Genomic DNA, 24,123 nt, shown 5'->3' on the forward strand with positions numbered 1-24,123 from the left:
TTTAATGTCAGAAAAGACTATTACTTTTATATAAATAAGATAACCCATTTTTCTATTATGTTGTCCAGGTATTAGTCAAATAATATTTACTCCATTCTAAACTGAACTTTAATAAAATATTCAGACAAAAATCTTTCAATGCAGTATAAACAACTTTATACTAATGTTTTCGATCATTTAAAATGATCGAAAATGTTAGAATAAAGTTGTTTATACTGCATTAGAATATTTTCTAAAATTTATATAAAAGATAAATATTTAAAAAGTTATACCAACCTATCTCCCCTGCGTGATATGTAACTATCAGAGCTAACTTTCCGATTTCTTCCTCCAAAATTAGAGAAATCTGCTCTTCCTCCTTTGTCACTGCCTAAATTAATAAAATATATTTATTAATATTCTTTTTCATTCTCCTAAATTAAAATTCTTAAAATAATATCTAGCATTACAAAAGAAAACAAATTTTACAAATTCTTTCTGGTATTAATTTAATGGTAGTTTATATTCAATTGTTTTTTCAGATTCAATGTAATATTCTGTAATGAACTGTACATTACAAATTTAAATTATTAATTTCCATTATTATATTCAAATTTTTGTATTTAAAAATAAAGACTCTTAAGTTGCATTTTCATCATCTTAAGCTTTTCTACTTTCATAAAAAGAAAAATACTACAACTGCACAAAAAATCTGTCATCTATAGGAAAACTACTGTCAATGTCCACAGATATCAAAAGTGGTTTAAGATGTTCCATATAGGAAATCTCTCTCTAAAAGATGCACCACATTCTGAAAGACCTTCAGCTATTCAGCTGTAATATGGTTCTCTTGAATTATTGCAATAATTGAAGAGAACCATTTTAATTCCAATGAAACTATGTTGTTAATTTTACTTTGCTTTAGAGAACCATATTATTACACCAGGGAAATTGAAGAAGTGTTATCTATTGTTCAAGGATTGATTGTTGGCCATTTACCAAATTAGGAACTTAGGAGGTTATGATGCTTGGGTACCACATCAATTGAGCAAGAGAAATCTGATATACAAAATATCTACCTGTGATTTGCTGCTGAAACATAACTAGATAGATCCTTTTTAAGTGACTAATTACTAGTGATAAAAAAATAGATTTGTGATGATAATTGCAAAAAGCAAAAAAGATTGTGGAGAAAAAATAATAATCTATAACGAATAGCTACTTCAAAATCAGATGATTAATACAGAGAATTACTGTACCCAACTTGATATGGAGGCAACCATTAAAGAAAGCAAGAATTAGAAAGAAAATATGTGGTTTTCCAGTATGACAATGCTAGATCATATGCATTTTTGACCACTTGAAAAAAATTATTGGAATTTGTATGCAATTTTTTTGTGCCATCCTCCTGTTCTCATGTCTTCAGATTACCATTTATCTCAATCCCTTCAGAACAGTTATCAGTAGTAGTAGTTCAGTAATTCAGACAATGTGAAGATACAACTCAGATGTTTTTGATGAAAAATCTCTAGAACTTTTGTGCACAGGATAATACATCTACCCAACAGATATTTGTATCTATAACCCAAATTTAATAACAAAATATCCAAATGCAAAGTTTTTTTAGACTATAATTCAGATAAACTTTTAATAAATTATATAATTTCATTTAAAAATATAAGCTAATATTAAGTTTAATTAATTTGTTTAATAGTGTTTAATTCTAAAATTAATATTAATTCAAGTAAATAATTTAGAGGTTCTGAAAGAAAAAAAAATCAATCCAGAGTGGAATTCAAATCTGCAATTTCTGCTATATAACCAGTTAAATATAACTGATAACGTATCTACATCCAGGTTTTTGACAGATCTTTGCTTTCAAACCTGCTATTTTGAATCATATAATCATACAATGAATTACGATGGATGCACACATGCAATGCTGCAATGAAAAGCAAAGTTGAAAACACATCTTCGCAGCATGGCAGCGCAACCACACAAGTGGCAATCTGCTTAGATTTCGGCACATGTGTACAGTATTCAAGATGTCAAATGATACTGACACTGTTGTTATCAATGTGTTTACAAATTTTGTTTTGTACGACTTGCTTTATTTAGCTAGAAAATTTTATCAAAGACTAGCTGTTACCTGTGACTTCACCCACACAGATTTGGAAAGCAAACCCCATTTATATTCAGTATTTCAACAACCATAGTTATTGTTATAACACCTACCACTGAGAATGATGAAAATTGCTGAGAATCAAATGAACTATTTTCAATTTGATCAATTTTCTGTAACGTTTACAATCATTCTATAATCGAACCAATATGCAATAACAAATTCAAATTTAAAACTGTTCGAACATTTGGTTAAAAACTCAAAATATATAAAATATTTATAACAATGTCTGAAATGTTATCAATTTAATATATCTAAGTATTCAATGAAGACTAAACATAGTTTAAAATAAAAAATTGCATCTAAAATAGTACAGTAGAAGCCGTTCTTCAGGTTAAGCCTTAATGCTCTCCCTCTCCCCTCACGGGGGAATTTCCAAAAATTCCTTCTTAGTGTACATACTAATGGCATATCCTAACTGTGTACCAAATTTCACCTCTTTAGGTTCAGCAGTTTGCTCTGGGCAATTGATGAATCAACCAGTCAGTCAGTCAGGACAAGTAATTTTATATATTTAGATTTTGTCGATTAGAGATATTTTCTTGGATCAAGAAAGAACTGGTGTACAAAATACGCTCATTCCTCAATTAAGATCTCTCAATAAAGAATATTTTGAATAAGATTCATTTGTTTTGTCTGTTGAAATAAGTTATGGACCCAGTGTGACATATCCAGAATTAAAACAACACACAATTCTGTGTTGACTGAGAAACGAACTGTTACTGGCTGATAGAAATGAGTCTTTGATGGCAGCCACTGCAAAAGATCAAATTCAACCAACTTTCGCGGCATGAGAAAAGTAGCAGAAAATCAGCTTCTGTGGCGAAAACATTGACATCATTCTGCTACACCGCATGTGTGCATCCACCCTTACTATGCTGACTGGGAATATCTCCATAGTCACTTTTTTCCCAGAATTTTCTGCCTTTAGACCAAATTATTTTGTTTAATTAAAAGTTTACCTAAGTCACAGCCTGAAAACATTCAGCATTTACATATTTGTATGTATTACAAGGTATTTAATAGCACTCATTGTAATCTTTACTAATTTAAAATATCTTTGTAACTGATAAAACTTATAGTATTATGATATCTCTAACATTTCTACAATTCTAATTTATATGAAATCAGCTTTCTTTAGAGTCAATCCTTGCCTATAGCAATTAATATTTATATTTTGTGGATTGTTATCTTTAAAAATGGAAAATTATCAGTAAGAAAATAGCTTGAAGCAATTTTTATATTTTACAAAATATGATGTTTAATAACACGTAACACAAAATGGGGAGCATCTGTTAATTGGTGGCTTTGTTACTAATATTTTGTCTTTTATAGGTAAGAATTATTATAATTACATATTTGTTGTTTTTATTTATACTGGCAGATGCTCCCAAATTTAATTTAATTTAATTTTGATTCAATTCATGTTATCTTGTTCTAATTGTATAATGTTTATGTTAATTGTATTTAATACCAAGATTTTTGTATTTATAAGAGTTTGTTTTTCTCTTCCCACATCATGGAGTTATCCAATATGCTTAAATAAAAAAATAAAAAAAATGTAGCACAAAATATTCATAGAAATACCAATTTCAAAAGTCAAATTATGAAATGCATTCAATATATAAATATATTTAAACAACACAACCACTACAAAAATTTATAAACAAACAAGTTACTAAATACTTAATAGAAAAAAATGCAAGTCAGAAAATTTGCATTTATTTTTAAGTTTTTTCAGGTAATATAATTGTTTAATCTCTTATATAAAAAAATTTTTAGAACTTTAGTTTGCGTCAACTATTCACTGTCACTTGTGTATATTTTACATTTTTTTTTGGTTAAGATTATTAATGTTGTTGGTATTATTTATTATTATTGTTATTATCACAGTATTGTTCTTTAACAGGTTTATTATTCTGCACTATATTATTAACATTATTGTATTTTGTGTTGGAATCGATATTAGTGATTGTAATGTTTTTTTGTTATACGCCCGTACATACAGGATTTCCTTGTACTAAATACATAAAATAATTGAAAATAAAAAATATATTTAATATTTCCACAACACACCTGAGGCATTCCGACAGCATACAGGTTGGGAGACACTGGTTTATCTTGACAGTTCTGAAACTATGAAAATTTCATATTTAGTGAATGATTCAAAATTAATATTCAATATTTAATAAAATTTATAAAATTATTTATTATTTGTCATTAGATTTAATGGAATGACAATATGATGATGATGACAATGATGATGCATTATTAAATTTTATTAATACACAAATTTATTAAAAGAAACTGTTATTGACTGTATATATTATGTATAGGGACATTATTTTTACATTAACTGCAGAAATTATAGAAATTNCAGTCTTCATTATTTCTACAAATTTTTTACTATAAATTTACAATAAATTACAAAAATATGCAATTTGTAATACCTGCATTATATTTAATAATCAAGCTATTCTTCAAAATAAGTCAAATAAAAAAAGAAACAATGGCATTATCACAAATTTTAACTTACCTTCCCAATTATTTACATTTTTAAAATCTTCATAGTCACTGTAATTTCGACTACTTGAATCATTTCGGCTTGGATAGCTTCTATTATAACTATCAGTCCTTCCAGACGATTCTCTATTGTAAGGATCTAAAAAGCAAATTTATCTTTAAAAATACTTTTTATTTTTCTATTAAATAAAGAACTGAATATCGCAGCATCATTAATTTGAACGTAATATAAAAAGAATTCTTATAAAACTCATATTCTTCGTTATATTGATGTTTAATATACAATTTACTAAATTACTATAATTAATTTTTCAGTGCAATTTTATATGAAAACAGGTAGATGTGTTCAGAAAATATTTCATAAAGCTTCAAAGAATGATCCTTAAAGAATCGTAAACAAAAGTTTTAAGATCAATCAATTTCAATGATACTGTAAGGGGAAAAAAATTAAAATTTTATCATTTCTTATTTAACTGTATTCACTAAAACATAAACAACCGATAACCCAAAGTATAATCAAGCCAATATTGATGTTTTGGGCTATAATTCTATAATTTTTAAACAAATTAATATAATTTGGAACTAGAAGTAGTTGATGAAACTTTCATTCTGTAATAAATACAAAAAGTTAGAATAATTTAACTTTCTATAACATATTAGTAGTTTGTATTATAAAATAATTTATTAACAATAAATTATTCATAATTATTTGATTTATTATGAAGTAAAAGTATTACCTACTTTAGTCTAAATTTCAAGGTAACAATAAATTATAGAGAAGGACTAATTTATTATTTCATAGTAATCAACATTAAAACTAGTAACCTGCAGCATGACCAACATATCTAATTAGACTACCAACTTTCAAAATGTCCTTCCTCCCTTGGTCCCAATACGTAGTGCCAAATTTTATGGGAAAGTGTTATTTATAGTCAGAATAGCAGATCTACATAGGGACTAATAGGGCTTAAGCCCTGGGCCCCCCAAGTGTCAAGGGCCCATAAAAATTGTATCATCATAAATTTTTAATACTTTTTCATTAACAATGAGCATTTATCGTATAGTAAAATATAATTAATATTAATAATATAATAATAATGATAATTTATAGTATTATTTGTATTAACAAACATGGGGTCCCATTGGACTTCAATAAGTCCTAGGCCCCGAAAAACCTAGATCCACCCCTGTTTATAATTGATGAGCTGTAATGCATATGTCCCATTCAGTTACAGAAGGCTGCTTTAGCAGCTGCTAATTCCTGTGGGGCTTTGCACAGGATCAGCCATTGGGTTTGGGTTGGGTGAGTACAATGACCATTCTTTGATACTGGTAAAATCAGGAAAATTTTCTGCTGTGTCAATCTTTCCTGGTAAGCAAGCAACAAATCTTGCAGGAATCTCCAAATGTTCCTGAGCACAGGCATGACAACAGTTTCCAAAGTATCTCTCCAGTCCATACAGTAACTTGACTGAGCCCTTCAGATAAAAAAACATCAGGTTTGTCTGATGAGCAAATTCCTCCACACATCAAATAATATCGAACATTTATGAGGCCATTTCATGTTTTTTTTTTTTTTTTTTGGGAGATTGGGCATGATCTCAATTGTGAAAATTTTATCAGTGAAAAAAATATTTGCCAGCATATTTCCATATTCCAAGATATTGTTTTCTTTTTCAGCTTCTATAAAGTCAGTTAAAGATCCTTTTTAGCTATAAGATGTGCAGTTTTTCAATGAATACCTTCTTTTGCAATTTTTCTCAGAGAAACTCTTGATTTTCACTGAATTCTCTTTTTGAAAATGTCATTGAAGCAACTGGTTCTGACAGTGTTTTCTTCCCCTCCCTGAACATTCCCCATTATGCCTGAGCTTCTGAACCTCTATCTTCCAAACTGCCTGGCAAGAAAAATCAAGTTTTCAAACAATGACACACTAGTGCATTTCATCTTTAAAAAGTGGATAAAACCACTGAACACTGGTAGTTGGATCAAGGGTTCTCATCTTACCACTGGGTTGGGTGGCCATGTACTTTTCCAGGTTTTCTTCACATTTGTAATACCTAAATAGGGCTATTTTCCCATAGAGGTCCCCTGGGAGGCATTTTGCCATGTGTTGCATTGCCGTAACCAAATAAATCAAACAAAACCATTTTGAAAATACAGAAATTATACTTATCAAGACAAACTCACAAATATAGCATAAAAATAAAAAGGCTATTTTAATCAATGCATCAATCTTTAAGCTGGCAAGCTGCAACATTTATAGAAGCTCCAAAGAGTTGGTACATTGGCATATGCATACACACAGGGAACTTTTGTGAGGGGTATGCTGACACTGCAAATTTTGCAACAATTGGCATTTTAATGAATACGTCCTTCTTCCTTCAGCAGGCAGTAAAAAGATGAAAGATAGAGTTTTAAAAAAGAGTTTATTCAATATTTTTAAAAATATTTAATATTTCCACAACACACCTGAGGCATTTTCACTATACATTTGTTTGTCATTGCACACAGGCTGAGAAACACTGTCTTACAGTATATTTAATTAAGTTTATATATCAAACAAATAGCAGGATTCTTTATCAGGCTACTTAAAGCTAAATAGTTATTAAGTAAGAGTAGAGGTAGGTAGTTAAGCCACCTTCTTGAACTTAATAATTAGAAAAATTAATTTAAAATAATCTGGAAGAAAAGATCAGTCCAGAGTGAGATTCAAACTCCTGCTCTGGCAGGTCCTCAACAATTCCTGCTTACTGTGCAGATGTATTGCCTGTTATGCTATTCAGATCTCTGTCCAATCTTCATTTCTAGATCAATTAGTGTTACACACAAAAAATAATTTAAAATTTTTTTGTGTTGCAAAGAGAGACATAATGTTATATTTCTTTTCTTTCAATCTAAAATTAGAAACCAAAAAGATTTTAAAACTATATAGTATGATTGGAAATTCTTAATGGATCTAATCTATATATATAACCCATTCAACATGTATCCGTCCTTCCTTCCATCCGTCCGTCCGGTAACTGTTTGATAACGGACACTAGAGGCACCCCTATTGTGTGTCATATTTCAAACATTCAAATTAAATTAACAATTTTAATTATTATTTAAATTAACAATATAAATTATTATTATTCATTTGGCCAGTAAATTATTATTTGATCAATATAACAATTTAAATAATTCATTATATTTGTAATAGGAATTTATTATTGTAACGGAATGCCTGTAATGTTCACTAGGGGGCGAATAACGAAAAACCGGATAGATTTGAACCGCTACAATAAAACGATAAGGTTTGAAATAGTTAAGCTAATTTTTTAATATAATAATAGAAACCTTTCATGGCACGACCAAAGAAATACGCCACTGTGGAGGAACGTAAAGCTGCCACAGCTGCGAGACAAAGGGAGAGACGTGCGCAGGAAACATTACAGAGAATAGCACAATCAACACTTGGAGGCTTGCAAAATGAAACTCATGAGCCTCAGGAATTTGTAATGCTGCTGGAACGCCCACTAGGGGGCGTCCCAGGCTACTAGTACTGATATATTTTGCTATATTTTATTAATTGTTTTACTCTAAATTCTGTAACTTTTACTTAACCCTAACATCCTTACAGATGATGATGATATCTGTTGTTATCAAGATTTTCTCACCAGATAATGATAACAAGTCAGACATCTTCCCAAAAAACTAGAAACTAATAACCTAAATTCAAATGAATCAAAGTTCAGAAAAATTCACCCAGATTAGTTTAATTTTGTGAAACTCAATCCTTATAAAAGGCTTGATTGAAAATCTTGTGTCATTCAAGTGACAAAATTGGAATTTTAATCTAAGTTCTAACAGTTGTAAAAGTCAATTATAAAGATTTGTTGTGACTTACTAATCAATCACTATACACAGATGAGATAATTTGTTATTCTCTCTCTTTCTATGCCCAAACTTTCAGACGTGATATGTGAAAAAGAATTTAGAAAACTAAATAAAACTTTTAGATTACAAAATGCATCAGATAGTCATTAATAAATAGCATGTTCTATAAACATGAAAGAACAACTCACTGAAGAACAATTATATCTACATTAAGTAACAATAATACCAAATGATACTGGTAATTAATTGAAAAAATATATATTTTATTATAAAGCACAAAGGATCAAATGTTATGATTTTTAAAACAATTTTAAGATCTATTTAAAGATGTATAAAAACTGTTATTTGAAAAATTTGTTACTAAAAAAAAAAAAAAAAAAGGATTTTCTTAAATTTCTTTACCTCTGTATCGATCACCTTTATCTGAATATCGGTTTCGGTCCCAATCAGTTGGTTCACGACTATCTCTTTCACTTACACGATTAGTTTGTGAACTCCAATCACTAGTGGTTTGAGATCCACTTCCTTGGTTGCTACGATTACGAAGGTGAGGAGGTTTATATACTCCTATGTAATAAAAAAATTACTTTAATGTTTTTGATAAATCAATAAATTTTTTTATATGTCACTCAGAATAACTAAAACAAAAGCAAAACTGATATGGTAGTTATATATATATATATATATATATATACAGTCAAACTTCCATATTATGAACTTCTATATAGCAAATCTCTCCATATAACAAATATTTGCATTAGACACTGCTTTTTCAGCCAAAAATATATGTAAAATTGCTTCTAAATAACAAAACAAAAAGTTATAATTTTATATAATGAATTTTTTTAATTTGTAAGGATCATCAATCATTAAAAGTCAATTACTCCATCTGGTACAAGTTTGAGTTTAGGTTCAATTTCAAATATCAATCTGTAAACTCTTTGTAAAACTGCTGTCTAGGTGTGAGAACTACTGGTCATTAGCTTTTAAAACCATCATGTAATCTGCCTCCAAGTGGCTACCAGTTGTAAAAAAGGGAGAGAGATTAGATCCAAGTGTCGTCAGTGACAGATAAATGATTTACAATTAACAAATGTCAAAAACATTAGAAAGGTGATAATTTAGACAACCGCTGGACTAATTTTTGAGGTTAGTGAGATTTTATTTTATTTAACCCCTTTAGTTCTTTAATAAGTTGTCCAGTTGAAATTTGAAGAACTATTAATATAGTGTTTAAGCATTACTAAAAAAATTAATGCATTGAAGGAAGTTGATAAGAGCTCAAAAAAGAAAGACATTATAGCAAAGTTTGGAATTCCTGAATGGCTTATTGACCACAATAACAAATCAATTTTAAAGTTAGTCAATGATGAGAGACCTATAGCAAAACATGCTAGAACCTGCATTTACATCAATATAGATGAATTGGTTTTAATTAGTGATCTTAATAAGTGAAGAATATTACAAAGAGAACATTTTTTTAATTGTTCTGTGCAACAAAAAAATACCTTTTTTTACGAAAATTTAGTTAAACTAAATTCTAAGTATTTTAACACATAAATGTAAACTTATTTAAAATTAAAACGTTTATATTACACCATTACTATATATTACATTTATACAGTCAAGAATCGATTATCTGAAACAATTTGGGACTAGGATTGTTCGAATTATCAATTTTTCGGATAACTGATTATGTACAAAAAAATATATTAATCTATCCCATGTTGAAATTTGTTCAAATCCTGGCGCGTCCTTAAGTACCCTCTCACGGTCATGCCAGTCCTGCCAGCTAGAACATGCACACCAACAAAAATAATATTGAAGTAGCCCAAGACAGCCAAATATTTCAGTGCCACAGCACTAGCGAAAATTACATTTGCTGACTGGAATGCTTTTGGTTAACTGATGTTTCAGGTGATTGATATTCAGATAATCAATGCTCTACTGTATTAATTTAAATTACATAAAATAACATAAAAATTATGTTAAAATAATACTTTATTTACCAAAAAGTGTAATTTCTGTTTAATGAAATTTCCCTACAGCAATTTTTTTTCAGGATTTAGCAACTTTCTCATGAGAAGTTTGACTCTGTGTGTTTTTGTGTGTGTGTGTGTGTGTGTGTGTGTGTGTGAAGTTCTCACTGAACATTGTTCAAAGTTTCTTGGAACTGTGACATCAAGCAAAATAACAATGAAACCAATTTTACCATAGATTAATTGATATAAATAAAATATAATTCAGTAAGTATTATTCTAATTCAATTACATTTGCAACCTCTAGCATTTATTTCCCAATTCATAGAATCAGTTTTACTGTTTATAAAGAAAATTCAACAAAGATAATTGTAATTGAATACAAATATACTTTTACTTTCTTCAATACCATTATAATGAAACACCATTGAAGACTTGCTGTACAGTACATAAGGCTATGCCATATTTCTTTAATTCTGAGATGCAATTTTTGTTGTTATGGAAAGAAATATTTTGACTAATCAATTTTATTCTGTGATTAAGTAACAAGTTAAAAGAACAAGACAAATGTCACAAAATGCTAATATTCTGAGAATTTATTTTCATGTTCTTCTGCATATATAATAACTAACTATGTTTTAATGCTGTATCATAAAGCCATCTTGAATTAATTTTTAAATGTTAAAAAGAAGCTTAAACTAAATGCTCATCAATGGCTAGACTCATATGAATTTGACATTTCAGAAATATAGCCAAAATCTGTTAACAATACTTAATGCATCAACAGTCAATTAACCAAGGTATATTTTTAAGATTATTAATATTACCAGATTATTGTGTCTGAATGTTCTGCAAGGGCTTATCACATAATCCACACAAATTCGGATTGTACTTTATTTGCTACAATACATCAACAATAAAATAATGCAATTTGCAATGACATTTAATAATTCAAGTATTACTCTCAAATATAACTTAGAAAAGAAAAAAGAGAGAAGTTGCAGCTGACGTTTTCACTACAATAACGTGTACGTTGGACGTTATGCACCATCTTCCTGTAAGCCTAGAAGTTTGATAATGGCATTTGGAACGTCAGTGGAATTATGCTTGACATTCCAAATGCCATTATCAAACTTCTACACTTGCAGGAAGACGATGCTGAATGTCCGACGTACACGTTGTCGTGATGAAAATGTCAGCCGCAACCTATCTATTAAACAATTCATTTCAAAGATATTTAATTAAAACAGTTTTCTCTTAATCCTTTTCTAAAATATCATTGTTCATAACTCAGCTTCTTTTAAGAGATCAAAACATTTTTGTTTTAAAACTTTTTGGAAGCTTTACGAGAAAAACAATTTTTCACACTTTTAACAGTGATTATGATGGTAAAAACAATTATTTTGTTGAATTTTAGCTTATTATCCAAAAGTTAAAAGCTTTTTTTAAACACTTTTTATAGATCACAGCTAGAAAAGTATGATATTCCAAATATATCAAAACTTAAAATAAAAATTTAATAAAATCCAAAAACTCTTCCTCTGGACTGCATCCATTGTAGCATATGCACATATGAGTTTTCAGTAAAATAAAATTTTCAACTAACTTAGTAATGTTAATTTTTTATTATAAGGACAAGTTAATTATATTTATAAACAAATAAAAACTTACCAGCTTTTTCTCCACTCTGAATGGTGGAGTTCACGTCTAGACCAGCAAACTAAAAAATAAAATTCAAAAATTATATAAGTTTAGACATGATTTTCAATTACAAGTTTACATTATTTCTACTTAACTTCATTTTAAAAAATATTTGTAATTAAAAACAAAAATATACATCAGTGTAAATACTCTTAGTATATTATTATTGTTATATTTACTATTAAATTACAAGAAATTCATATAAAATTTTAAGATAAAATTTTGAATACTACACCTTTTCAATTTCAAATTAAAAAAAAAAAGTAAATTCTATTTTGGAGAAGGTGAAATGATTTTTAGATAAAGCTATTAAACTTTCTTGAACAATAATTAGCTAACATCTGGGATGGATTGCAAAGGAATTTAGCTATATTTGAATGCTGTATTAAATTTTTATGAATAAACTGCAAAGTTATCAGATAAATATTAACTGTAGCATGTATTCAGATTTACTATATCATACGAAAAATAAATTTTTCACAAAATTTTATTATATTTAATTACAGCAAAACTTAATTCCCAGGAATGACATCAATGTCATACCTGGTCATTGTTATCCATTTTCATTGTTGCAGGAAAATATCTTTGTACATGGTTAAATGAATGCAAGCATACTTGATTTTTTTTTATGACAATGACCATTTTTTTTCTGAAATATTAATCATTTCTGAATTTGAAACTGAAAAATGTAGATATAAACTGTTCAGTCTATGTCAATTATTGTGTGCATTACATGATTAAACTGTTATAAACTCCCTTTAAATAATTTCCTACTGCTGCTTTCTTTGTAAAATATTTTCATATAAATAAAAATATTTAGTCTAAGACAACACAGAATTATAATTAATGTTGTAAGTTTGATAGGAAGCAACTGGTATCTGTATCTCTTAGTTAAAAGTTTTAGCAGCCATCTTAAATTTTGTTTTCAGTGTTTCTGAACATCATTGAACTAGTGCCACAATGGCCAACTTAGATGACTGTACTATCCAAAAGCTGCTTAAAGTAGCTTTATTACCAAGAAATATAGCCAATGAAAATGTTTACTTTTCATTATTTTCCAAGACACTTTTAATCTAGTAAAATAAAATATTATATTAAGCCAACCAATCGTCATAATTAATCAGGCTATTAATATGCTATAATTAGTAATTAGAAACTAAGTAATTTGGTACTAGAGGTAAAAGTTAAGCACCATCTCTTTATCTAAATTAATAATTATAATTAATTTATTAAATAATTTAGAACATTTTTGAAGAAAAAAGAAAACTAGCCCGGAACGAGACTAGTACCAAATTACTTAGTTTCTAATTATTAATTATAGCATATTAATGGCCCAATTAATTACGGCAATCATTTGGCTTAGTATCAATGTCAGGATTCAGGAAGTTGATACATATAAATTATTATATATTCACAATTCCCAGTTATCTACTTAAATTTAAAAACCTCAAATATAGACTTAGCATTTCAGTTTTTATCATGATAATCTCATTGCATTTCAGAAGTGCTTATTATTTATCTAAATCAATTCAAAGTAAATAATAACTAACTGCATGTATTTGGCATTTCTTGGGCTTCTAAGAGTGGGGGATTGATGAGGTTGAGTTGGAAGAGGGTGATAAAACAATGGTCTTAGAAACTATTAATAAAATGTACATTTACTGACCTCAGTATTTATAATAATGAAACTGCAAAACAAAAAAAAATTGCTTGGGCTAAAGTTAACGAATGTGGGATCACAACATGTTTGTCCCACAGACATAACATCATACCTTTGCCACACCTGAACCATTAAATCTCTTAAGTGGCATCATTTATTGAATAAGAGCTTTAATTTGATATTTGAATTGTATCAAAGACTGTTTACTCAGCCTTTTTTCTATAAAAGATGACATCACATGTGACAATGACAATTTATTCTAACAAACAGAACAGAAGTCCATTTTTAAAATTACATTGTATGTTTTATCTTCCATATTCTTTTTCACATTAACCTGATGATGACAGTTGAAGATTGTCAAAAACATTCATTTATTTCAATAAACTTTATTTCATCTGGATTTTATGTTGTTCTTTGTGTATTTATTTTTGTATCACATGCAATTCTTGTGAGATGTTGAACCTATTAACAGCAGTCTTCAGAGTATTCATACAATCATCATTCAAAAATATTCTGTAAATGATATTTACAGTTAAGAATTTCATTTGAATTAACTTTAAAATTTTGATTGATGAACATTCATCTAATTTACAGAACCCATTCCATGTGAATGCATCATTCAAAAAAGTTAATCATCATAATCTGTACTTATCAACTAAGAACAGCATTTTTGTACGTTACTTTCTATTTTCTGTTTTTGAACTTTCTTAGGTCTCACCTGTGGAAAAATTCCAACAAAAAACAAAATCTATGCTTACACCCAAATTGCATTTTCCTAAAACACAATATTTCTCTTTTAATAAACAGAATTGTGATCATCTACTATTGGTACTATTGAAATGAAATCAGGACTGTGTACAATAATGTAGAATTTTGACTTAGTCAGGCTTTGCCATGAAATTGGACTATATTCTTAGTAATTTCCACTCATATGAATAAGAATTGTTACTCATTTACTCAGACTACTTTTAGTAGACTTACTATGCTTAGTGATTATCACTCTGCCTCTATTTGGTTTTTCTTTGAATAATTTCACACTTATGACTAACTTCACACTCATGCCAGATTAAATAAGTTCATTTTTCATCCACTTGCATAATTCATTTGTGACAACTGTTGCAACCATAATTTTTAACTTTGCCATTTTTTCTTAGCTGTCTGACAAAGAATAATCATTCGATGATGCTCAGAACATTCTTAGTTCTGCACACTAAGCTGCTCACAATTCAGACTTAGTATTCTGCATTACTGAATATAACCCAGAATTCCAAATAAATGCTGATACAAATAATAGCAAATTATTCACCATAGGCTCGCTCTCACTGAATTTCTTCTCTTTAATGCATTCTTCAAGAGTATCCAGAAACTTTTCTAATATAGTGATACATTTAAGCTTTATTTTAAATGATAAATAATTCATATAGTTTTACATGTCTGCCATGTTGATTATATCAAAACCATCCTAGTTTTCTATTGATTATAAACTCTTTCTGTATACAACAATAGAAAATTTAATTTTTTAATTCAATTTTCTCAGCTCTTTCTGTGCTATCAAAATGAAAAATTTTTGTGTTTGTTTTCTACTCCTGCATTAATTTTCGTAAATTGGGCTGCTGCTCTATAACTCAAGACATTTTATATAGTAACACCTTTAAATTAATTAATGCAGTAAATTACGGTTGTATTTTAAATTTTGGTTAATAAGTGTTATAAATTAGTTTCACATATTAAACATTTTGTTTTGAATTTGTGTAAGTAGTTTTGCTTGTTACAATCAAGCTTCTTCAGAATGTTTAGAGAGAAAAACAAAATTTGATTACATAAAACAGACTTTAAACTCTGTTCTATATACAGTCAACCCCCTTATAACACAGGCTCCTATAGTTCGGTTCCTATATCACGGTGAAAAAATTGTGACAGTATTCGTACAAATATGCTAAAAATACTCCTATAATTCAGTAAAACGTTATCACCGACTTGTGTCACAACAGGATTGGTTGAATCTAGACCAATAGCGGATACTGTACAAACTGTTGAGTTTAAACGAGCAGCAGACCTACTAAAAACCATTTATTATTTAACGCCCATAAAAATTATATTTATATTAATGATGTCTCTAAAGTTCAGTGAATTTTTCACAAAAAAATAATTTATCAGGAAACACGCGAGCGCCATTCGATGACAAGCTCCATGACAAAAACAAGCTTAAGCAATGGCGTAGTCGAACGGTGCATGCTCGTTAAGTAATCCTACAATTTTTTGTTTATAGCATAGTTTATATGGATTATTCCCAAAAAATTATACGTATTTTGGAAATGTTGAGTCGAATTAGTCTAGAATCGATTAATTTTATGGAAGAAACCTTTCAAACAGCCATAGTCTGTAAACTGCATACATGCTGGGCTGTGATTGGCTGGACTCGTAGAAAATGGATTCACAAAAACCGGAACGTATCTACCGTGTTATGGGGGGGGTCGACTGTAATTGAATTCCATTGTTCTCTCTAAACATTCTGAAGAAGCTTAATTGTAGCAAGCAAAAGTGTTTATTACTACTTTCAATACCAATATACTTGTTTAAAATACAACCATAAACACAATTCAGCTGAATTATAATCAGTTGAATTTAAAAAATAAAACAGCTTTTTAAAAGCTATTATCTTAAATTTAAAAAAAATGATATCAAAAGAATATCTGTAAGGAATCTTTGGGACTATAAACACGTTAAATTCACATCAAATTCACAATTTATCTTATAGTTCTGAATTTAAGAAACCATAGCAATTCGACAATTCTTTTATAAGGTTTGAATATGGCAAAGCACATCAAACTTTTAATTCAAACCTGAAAGTAATTTTTTATGTTAATATATTTAATTTAAAAACTAATGAAATATTTGCAAGTAGTTTTTATAAAAATTCAAATTTATCATCTTTAAACAAAGAACAGATAAAAATAGTTACATAAGAATCCAGTATGAAACTAGTTTATCTACTTTTTTCATTGTTCTTTGCCTAAATAGGATAAATTTTACTTCTCATTGAAACTACTTGCAAATATTTTTTGTGCATACTTTAAATTTTAATTCAACTGTTCTAATGCTAAAAAAGTTATACTTTCAAGCTTTTAATTATCAGGTTTAAATATAACAAAATAAGAATGTTAGATTCATTGATTTTGAACTCTGAGTTCAATTTTAAATAATAACTGATGAATTGTATAAGTATGATGATTTTTAAGGTTTATTTTTTTATTTTTATTTGTCAATATCTCTTTGCAAAATCATCATAATAATGATGATTCTCTAAAGAGCATTAGATTTGTCAAATTTTTAACACAATCTTTCTTTAAATACATAGATTGTTTCTCCATAATATTTATTAAATGTTAATATTTGTTTATAGTTATAAACTAGATTATGCAACAAGCAATATGAAAAATTTACAACTAAACATTGAAAACTAATACTTTCTTTACAGTTGCAGTCAACTTAAAACTAAAATTACAACTACAACAAACAATTAAAAAAAACAGTATTTTACATATCTAGTGATTATTTGTTTATTTTGCTATTTAATCAAAATCTCTCAAAAATTACTTTGTTTTATATTAAATTCAATTTGTCAATTATAAACTGAATTTCATAAATTTAAACTCAAACTTTACAAGACTAACATCAATGTAAATTTAAAATTTATGTTGATGTTAGTCTTGTAATGTAAGAATATCTTGCATAAAGTAAATAATACAAATACCTTTACCACTTAATTACTGTTTTTTTTTTTTAATGCTAAAAAATTAGCATTCCAAAAACAATAACCTTTACAACTATTACTGATCTTAATGTTTAATTATCAAGAAAGCCAAATGGGACCTTATCAGAAAATATTCTAATTCCAGTCCTAGCCACATATACAAAGTACACAAACAAATTTATAACTAATCTAATAAAACTGAAGTATTTATAATAAAGAATACACCTTTAACTTTCCAGCTGTAATTCAGTCTAATATTTTCTAATTTTTTCAATTCTTTAAAAAGATCACCTTCAGGTTTAATGTACAGTATAAATTATAGAATTTTAACATCAATATTACACTTGTATATAACCTAAAACTAGTTTTAGCACTAGGCCTACTTATAAGTCATTACAAACAAAGAATAGCAAATCTATAACAGCAGACTTGTAATCAGTATTATTAACATGTGTTTATCTAATATAATATACATTTGTCTCACTAACCGAATTTTTGCGTGATCGCACCGTAAATGGTTCAGGTGTGTAAAATTTTTGTCTATCCGGTGTGATAAATAGTGAATTTATTTTACATTTGTCTCACTAACCGAATTACTAGCATATTTAAGTAGAAGCAAGCTCTTAACAGAAAATGAGATAATGATTCAGAAAGGGAATGTTGAGTGTACTGTTCAGATTTTTCTGACTATCATATCAAATATTTTAGGGCCTTGCAAGACAAAGTTTAACTCTTGACTTGTATTGACTTGAAGCTGTCTATTATCATGACATCCATTAGACAATTTAAGCATTACCTATCCACTTTTTTTTTTTTTATTAATTTGCAGCATCATTTTCATTTTGTTCTATCATTGATTATTTGTTATTAGATTTTTTAAATATTTATAATTATTTAAAAAGTGAATTACTATTTACAGTTTTAAATTTTTATTAATTTATAGTTATTTAACATACAATAATTTTTTAAATCAAAAATTTAGTGTACAGTACATCACAAAGTTTAAAACTGTCTCTGATAGATGTATTATTTTCATTGTTATCATGTGCAATTTTTATTTTGAAATTATGAAAAGCAGTAACATGTGACAATGCTACATAAAGTTGACTCTGAGTAAACAGATTCCTTGTTATATTGACAAAGAAGATCTCTCTCATATTTTCACAATTAAAAGATAAAGATGAACAATAATTAAGACCTAGCAGTCAAATTATCAATATCACTAAAAATATTGACTGTATTCAATGAATTTTATAGAAGTTATGCTGATTAGTTCTATTTATAGCTTGTCTACAATTCAGGTCAGAAACTTAATATAGAAGAAAGATAAAATCTTTTGGACGTGATAATCACTTGCTAAATGCAAAGAAAGTAACAACTTACTAACCTTGAATTAAAAATGAATATTTAACAAAGCACTAGACCATTTTGATCATGATGTCATCACAACAAAGTAGACCACATACACTGATAGACACTTATGGCCTCCAATGTTTTACTAAATAGTTACTCAAACACTTTAACATTAAATAATTTCAACAAAGTAAAACATGTAATAAACTCAACAATTTTAACATCTAGTTTATGAATAATAGTTTTTGTAATAGAATTCCTGAATTTTCATAATTCAGGAATTCTATTACAAAAGAAGTGAGAGAAAAGGAACATTGTACTAAAAATTTGTTACAAATATGTTTGGACAACAAATATTTTATGGCGAGTTCCTACAGAGAAAAAGGTCAGAAAAAAAAAACTAAAAGTTCATTATAAGAAGATTCCACTGTATTAGATAGCATACACAATAGATATAAACATGGAATTCATATTCAACAAGACTGAAAATCATATCTAAAAAGCTTAAAAACACTAATGTGGTCAGCATTTCAGCATATCTTCCTTGCACACAAAAAAGTACTTAACATTGTTACGGTCAATTCTAATAATAGTATAAATTGAGAATTTTGATTGTATTAGTCACATCAACACAATCAGAGAGTATCTTATGACTATAGGTATGTTTAATTTATTCTACAATTACTTCAATACCCATTAAAATTTATTTTGATACAATAATACCTTTCATTAGGTAGAATATACTGTATATTAAAACAAAAATAGAATACAATCATTTCTTTAAATAATTTTTCTTTTCTGCACAATTAAAGCTTATCCCTTTCAATTTACTAGACAATAAATTATACAGTAGAACCCCAATTAACTGAGGTTCCACATTATCTGTACATAATTACACAATTTTTCTCATACTGTAATTCATAAATGAAAATTTAACATGATAAAAGGTAACAAACAAATCAGCTTGTAATGCATGTTATCATTTAACTTCAATATGAAATGAATTATTCATTAAAATATAACTAAATACACATTACTAAAATTATTGTATGCTTATTAGATAACAGGTGTAAAAAAATACTGTTCTTGTATATAATTAAATTTACTATAAAAAGTAAATTAAAATGTATACCACTATATCATAAAAAGTAGAGTGCAGAGAGATCGGCAAGTTACTTGCAACAAATCTTGTGTAAGTAAATTTCCATATGGGTTTAAACTACTAGTAATAATTGTCATGATTATCTGTCAGAAACTTCAAGAATTCTATGTTCTCACAAAACTGTTTACTCTTAGAAATTTAGACTTGCAACAGTATTATCAAGTGTTGAGCCTTTTTTTTTATTTTATTACCCAACATGGCATTTTTAAGATATGCTTGTACAACAGTGGCATAGTTGGTTCCAAGTGATAACTACAAGGGAGGGGAGAAATAGAAATCAAGTGTGTTAGGTAAGGAATGAATATTAAGAAGGGTGTATAATAATTTATTCAATCAGGTAAAAATTAAAGATCTATAACAATTTAAAAATTTTATTTGGATGTTCATGGTACAACACAGCTACAGAAAAATACAGCCAAGTATTTTTAAAAATTTCAACCACCCCAAAACCACTTTTATTTTCTCCACTTCCTGCATAAACTGCCTCCTTACCTTGTGTAATTTTCATGAAATTTCACTGCTATCAGTATTAAGTTTAGTTGCCATTTTAGGTTTTTTTTTTTATTTCTATAACTTAGAATGCACATCCTATGATAATTTTAATATCTCTGTATGAAGAAAAACCCATTATTATTTTTTCACTGCTCCATATCTTCTTGCCTTCCAACACACTAAATTTGCACTGTTTAACTTGGCAAATATTGAAACAGACTGGAAGTATTTTGAAAAATCATGCAACTACAGTTTTGCCTGTTCAGACAAGCAAACTTGTGTGTTGTGCAAGGACGTCCACAAGTTCTGGTAGGTTACCTTATAAAGCTGTTTACACTAATGATAGTAATGTTAGATAGTAACAAGCACAGGTTCTCTCTCTAGTCTAAATGCCAGCTTAAAAGTGCTACCTGATAAATCTTATATGTATGTAGTTTTTAATTTAAATTGGCTGTGGCCATCCATTTTATCAAAGTTTTTGGTTATCCAAGGTAGCATCAATCCACATTACCTTGGATAACTGGAGCTCTCAAGTCCAAATCTTAAGCCAAAGAAATCCAACTTTTATATACAGATATTCCTTGTATAACACAGTAGATATGTTCTGAAAAAATGCCATGTTATGCAAATCTGTGCTATATGAAACAAAGGACTAATGCAAAACATGAGATTCAGTTCCAGAAGTTAGCAAAGTATACTATTCTTTATCATTACTAAGAGAGACATGTTTATTATAGCAATTGATAATTTATTTCCAATCAATAATTAAGTAACAATTACAATTAAAAGTACAGTATCACACATTAATATTAATTTTAATTAAATGAGAGCATTTAAACTATCGTCATCTGAGATTTTTTTGTTTATCTTGATCCACATCTTAATTTTTTTAAATTTTTTTCATAAAATCTGATATTTTTATTTGCTTTCTTTTTCCTAAAAGACCTTTATAAATTTCATTATATGGAGCCATTCATTTCTGAAGTTCTCTCAAACTTTATGCTTCTTTCAGTGGAAAAATCTGTATTTAGAAAGTAGAGCTCCAATTATTTGGCCAAATTTATCCCTCCTCATATGCTCTTTAGGATAAAATTTTGAGCTTCAGGATTTTCACCTATGCTATCATCCTCTGAATTAATTTGGTTGATCTCATACCATTTAGACCAAATTTGCTTCATCAGTTCTTCCAATAGTTCTTGGATATCTTCAACATTCAATGTCATCAAAACCTTCCCGTCCCACAGATTTAGCAAGTTTTAGTATTGCTTCATTTCTGTTTTCTGCTGGATTCTTGGAACCTTGAACTGATTCTGGCCATAAATTTTTCCAACATGCATTTAATGCTGATGGTTTTATTTCTTTGATAGACAAAGACATGAGAATAATACAGTCCAAAATTGTGAGCAGCTTCCATGCCTGTATGACTTCGATAGATTCTTCATCTATTTTATTCACAATCCATTACGAGTGCTTGATGTAATAAGTTTTAAATGTGGCTACGATTCCCTGATCTAATGGTTGAAGTTGTATTCGGTGGTAAGAATATCACTTCAACATTTGGGTAATTTAAATTTTTTGGGTAGCTTGGTGCATTATCCAATATTTTATCAGGGGTGCACAACCTGCGGCCCGCGGGCCACATACAGCCCCCTATCGATGTTTATGCGGCCTGCGGACGGTACAGGCCAAATCCTTTCTTTCGAAGTTTCTAAGTGTAGAACTTTTTCCCTTTCACAAAGTCATTAGCACCCAACTGTTTTATGACTTTCCCTGAGATGAGAAATGGGGGATTGTTCTATAAATAAGTCTATTTTTAGCTAACACTTTCTGCTTTAGATATCAAATACTGTATTTTAAAATGATGTTAGAACCTCATTTCCGATGTTATCGGGAAGTTTCTATTTTGGCGGGAAATCTTCAATTTTATGCTTCGGAAAACTTGCCTACTTGTCTAAATAGCATCAAATAACAAAAATAAGTGAAAATAGCGCTGAAAAACCATGAAAATAACGATTTTTTAGCATTTGTTTACATTTTACATTCTGATTGGTATAGTCGAATTTGAATCAATCTTTTCTAAAAAGACGCTTATTCGTCAACCTAATGTCATTCAAACTAGAAAAGACTAACCAGAGTTCAAAAAGGAATGTACAAAAAGCTATAAAACCAATAATTTACAACAATATCTCTCCATAGACAAATAATAGAAAAAAAATTTTCACATCAAATTTATTATTATTAAGTTGGACCAAGAAAATTAATACTGTAGTTGGAATAGAGTCATTACGACTAAAAGGAAGCCATTTGCATTAAAATATTTTGGATTTAATAATTATTACAAACCGCGTCAAGCCNGTTTTCGCTTATGAATTTAAACAAGTGCAAAACACGGAACAGGTTAACCAACGAGAATTTGGAAAATCTGCTGGTTGTTTCAACATCTGCCATTACGCTAGACATCAAGAAGATTGCCGCCAGCATCCAATCTCAGCCATCGCATTAATCACTTGGAGGTCCGGCCCCCAGTCAGTAAACTTAATCCTAATTTGGCCCTTCTTCAGAAAAGGTTGTGCATCCCTGATTTTATCAATGTTTTACCATGTGATCTTCTGACGCATTACTACACATAAGTAATGTACACGTTCTTTTGATGCTTTAAAACCTGAAGCAGCTTTTCCTTTTTTGAAATAAATGTTCTCTTGGGCATTTTTTCCACCAAACACTTGTCTCATCTGCATTAAAAATCTGGTGTGTCATAAATCCACCTCATTCAAAAATTTGTTGCAATTCCTTTGGATATTTTTTGGCAGCTTCATTATCAGCCAATGTTGTTTCCCCCTGTATTTTTATGTTCTGTAATGTGTAACATTTTTTAAAACACTCAAACCAACCTTTACTAGCTACAAAGATAGACTGTTCTCCATTTTCTCTTGGCGTCTAGTGGAATCTGTTTTTTAAACAGTCATAAATCCAAATATTAAAAGCTTTTTCCATCTTCTCAATTATTGGTTCTCTAGTATACACTGTCATATTTGTAAAAATGGAACATTCTGCAGTAACAGAATCTCTAATTTTTTGTTCATTTTTTTTGTATGGTCCAGATTGTTTCTTCATGTAAATTAAAAGATTTTGTGCAACATATGATATTTTTTTCCTCTTCTTCAGACTATCCAAAATCTGTACTTTTAATTCCAGTGAAATGAAATGCCTTTTACGAGATACTTTTTATTTCTATCAGACATAGTTTTATTAAATATATATAAAAATTAAACAGAAAGATTTTGTGTATTTTTAACATAACTTAGATGTGTGATTTATTTATAACTGCTGGAAAATTTAACACATTATTGTTAGTGTGAGATTAAAATATTCTTCTAAACAAAGAATTCAAACTTTTTACTTCACGTTTTGTTTGAATAAAATCAAGATGTAATGTCTTGGGACAGAAAGCATATCAGG

At 28.6% G+C, this 24,123-nt stretch overlaps 1 protein-coding gene across 1 annotated transcript in view; it reads right to left on the bottom strand.

Annotated features, from left to right (window-relative positions):
• The window catches only part of LOC111621267 (ATP-dependent RNA helicase DDX3X-like), a 66,139-nt gene that overhangs the window by 30,831 nt on the left and 11,185 nt on the right, over positions 1 to 24,123 (bottom strand). Inside the window, exons 2-5 of the mRNA XM_023363351.1 lie at positions 12,214 to 12,262; positions 8,966 to 9,130; positions 4,698 to 4,823; positions 277 to 370 (exon numbers count right to left, since the gene is read on the bottom strand). Of these exons, the coding sequence (XP_023219119.1) occupies positions 277 to 370; positions 4,698 to 4,823; positions 8,966 to 9,130; positions 12,214 to 12,262 (434 nt within the window). The remainder of the gene's footprint in view (positions 1 to 276; positions 371 to 4,697; positions 4,824 to 8,965; positions 9,131 to 12,213; positions 12,263 to 24,123) is intronic.

This window comes from Centruroides sculpturatus, unplaced genomic scaffold, assembly GCF_000671375.1.
Source record: "Centruroides sculpturatus isolate CEXI.00-Female unplaced genomic scaffold, Cexi_2.0 scaffold271, whole genome shotgun sequence".
Lineage (NCBI taxonomy): Eukaryota > Metazoa > Arthropoda > Arachnida > Scorpiones > Buthidae > Centruroides > Centruroides sculpturatus.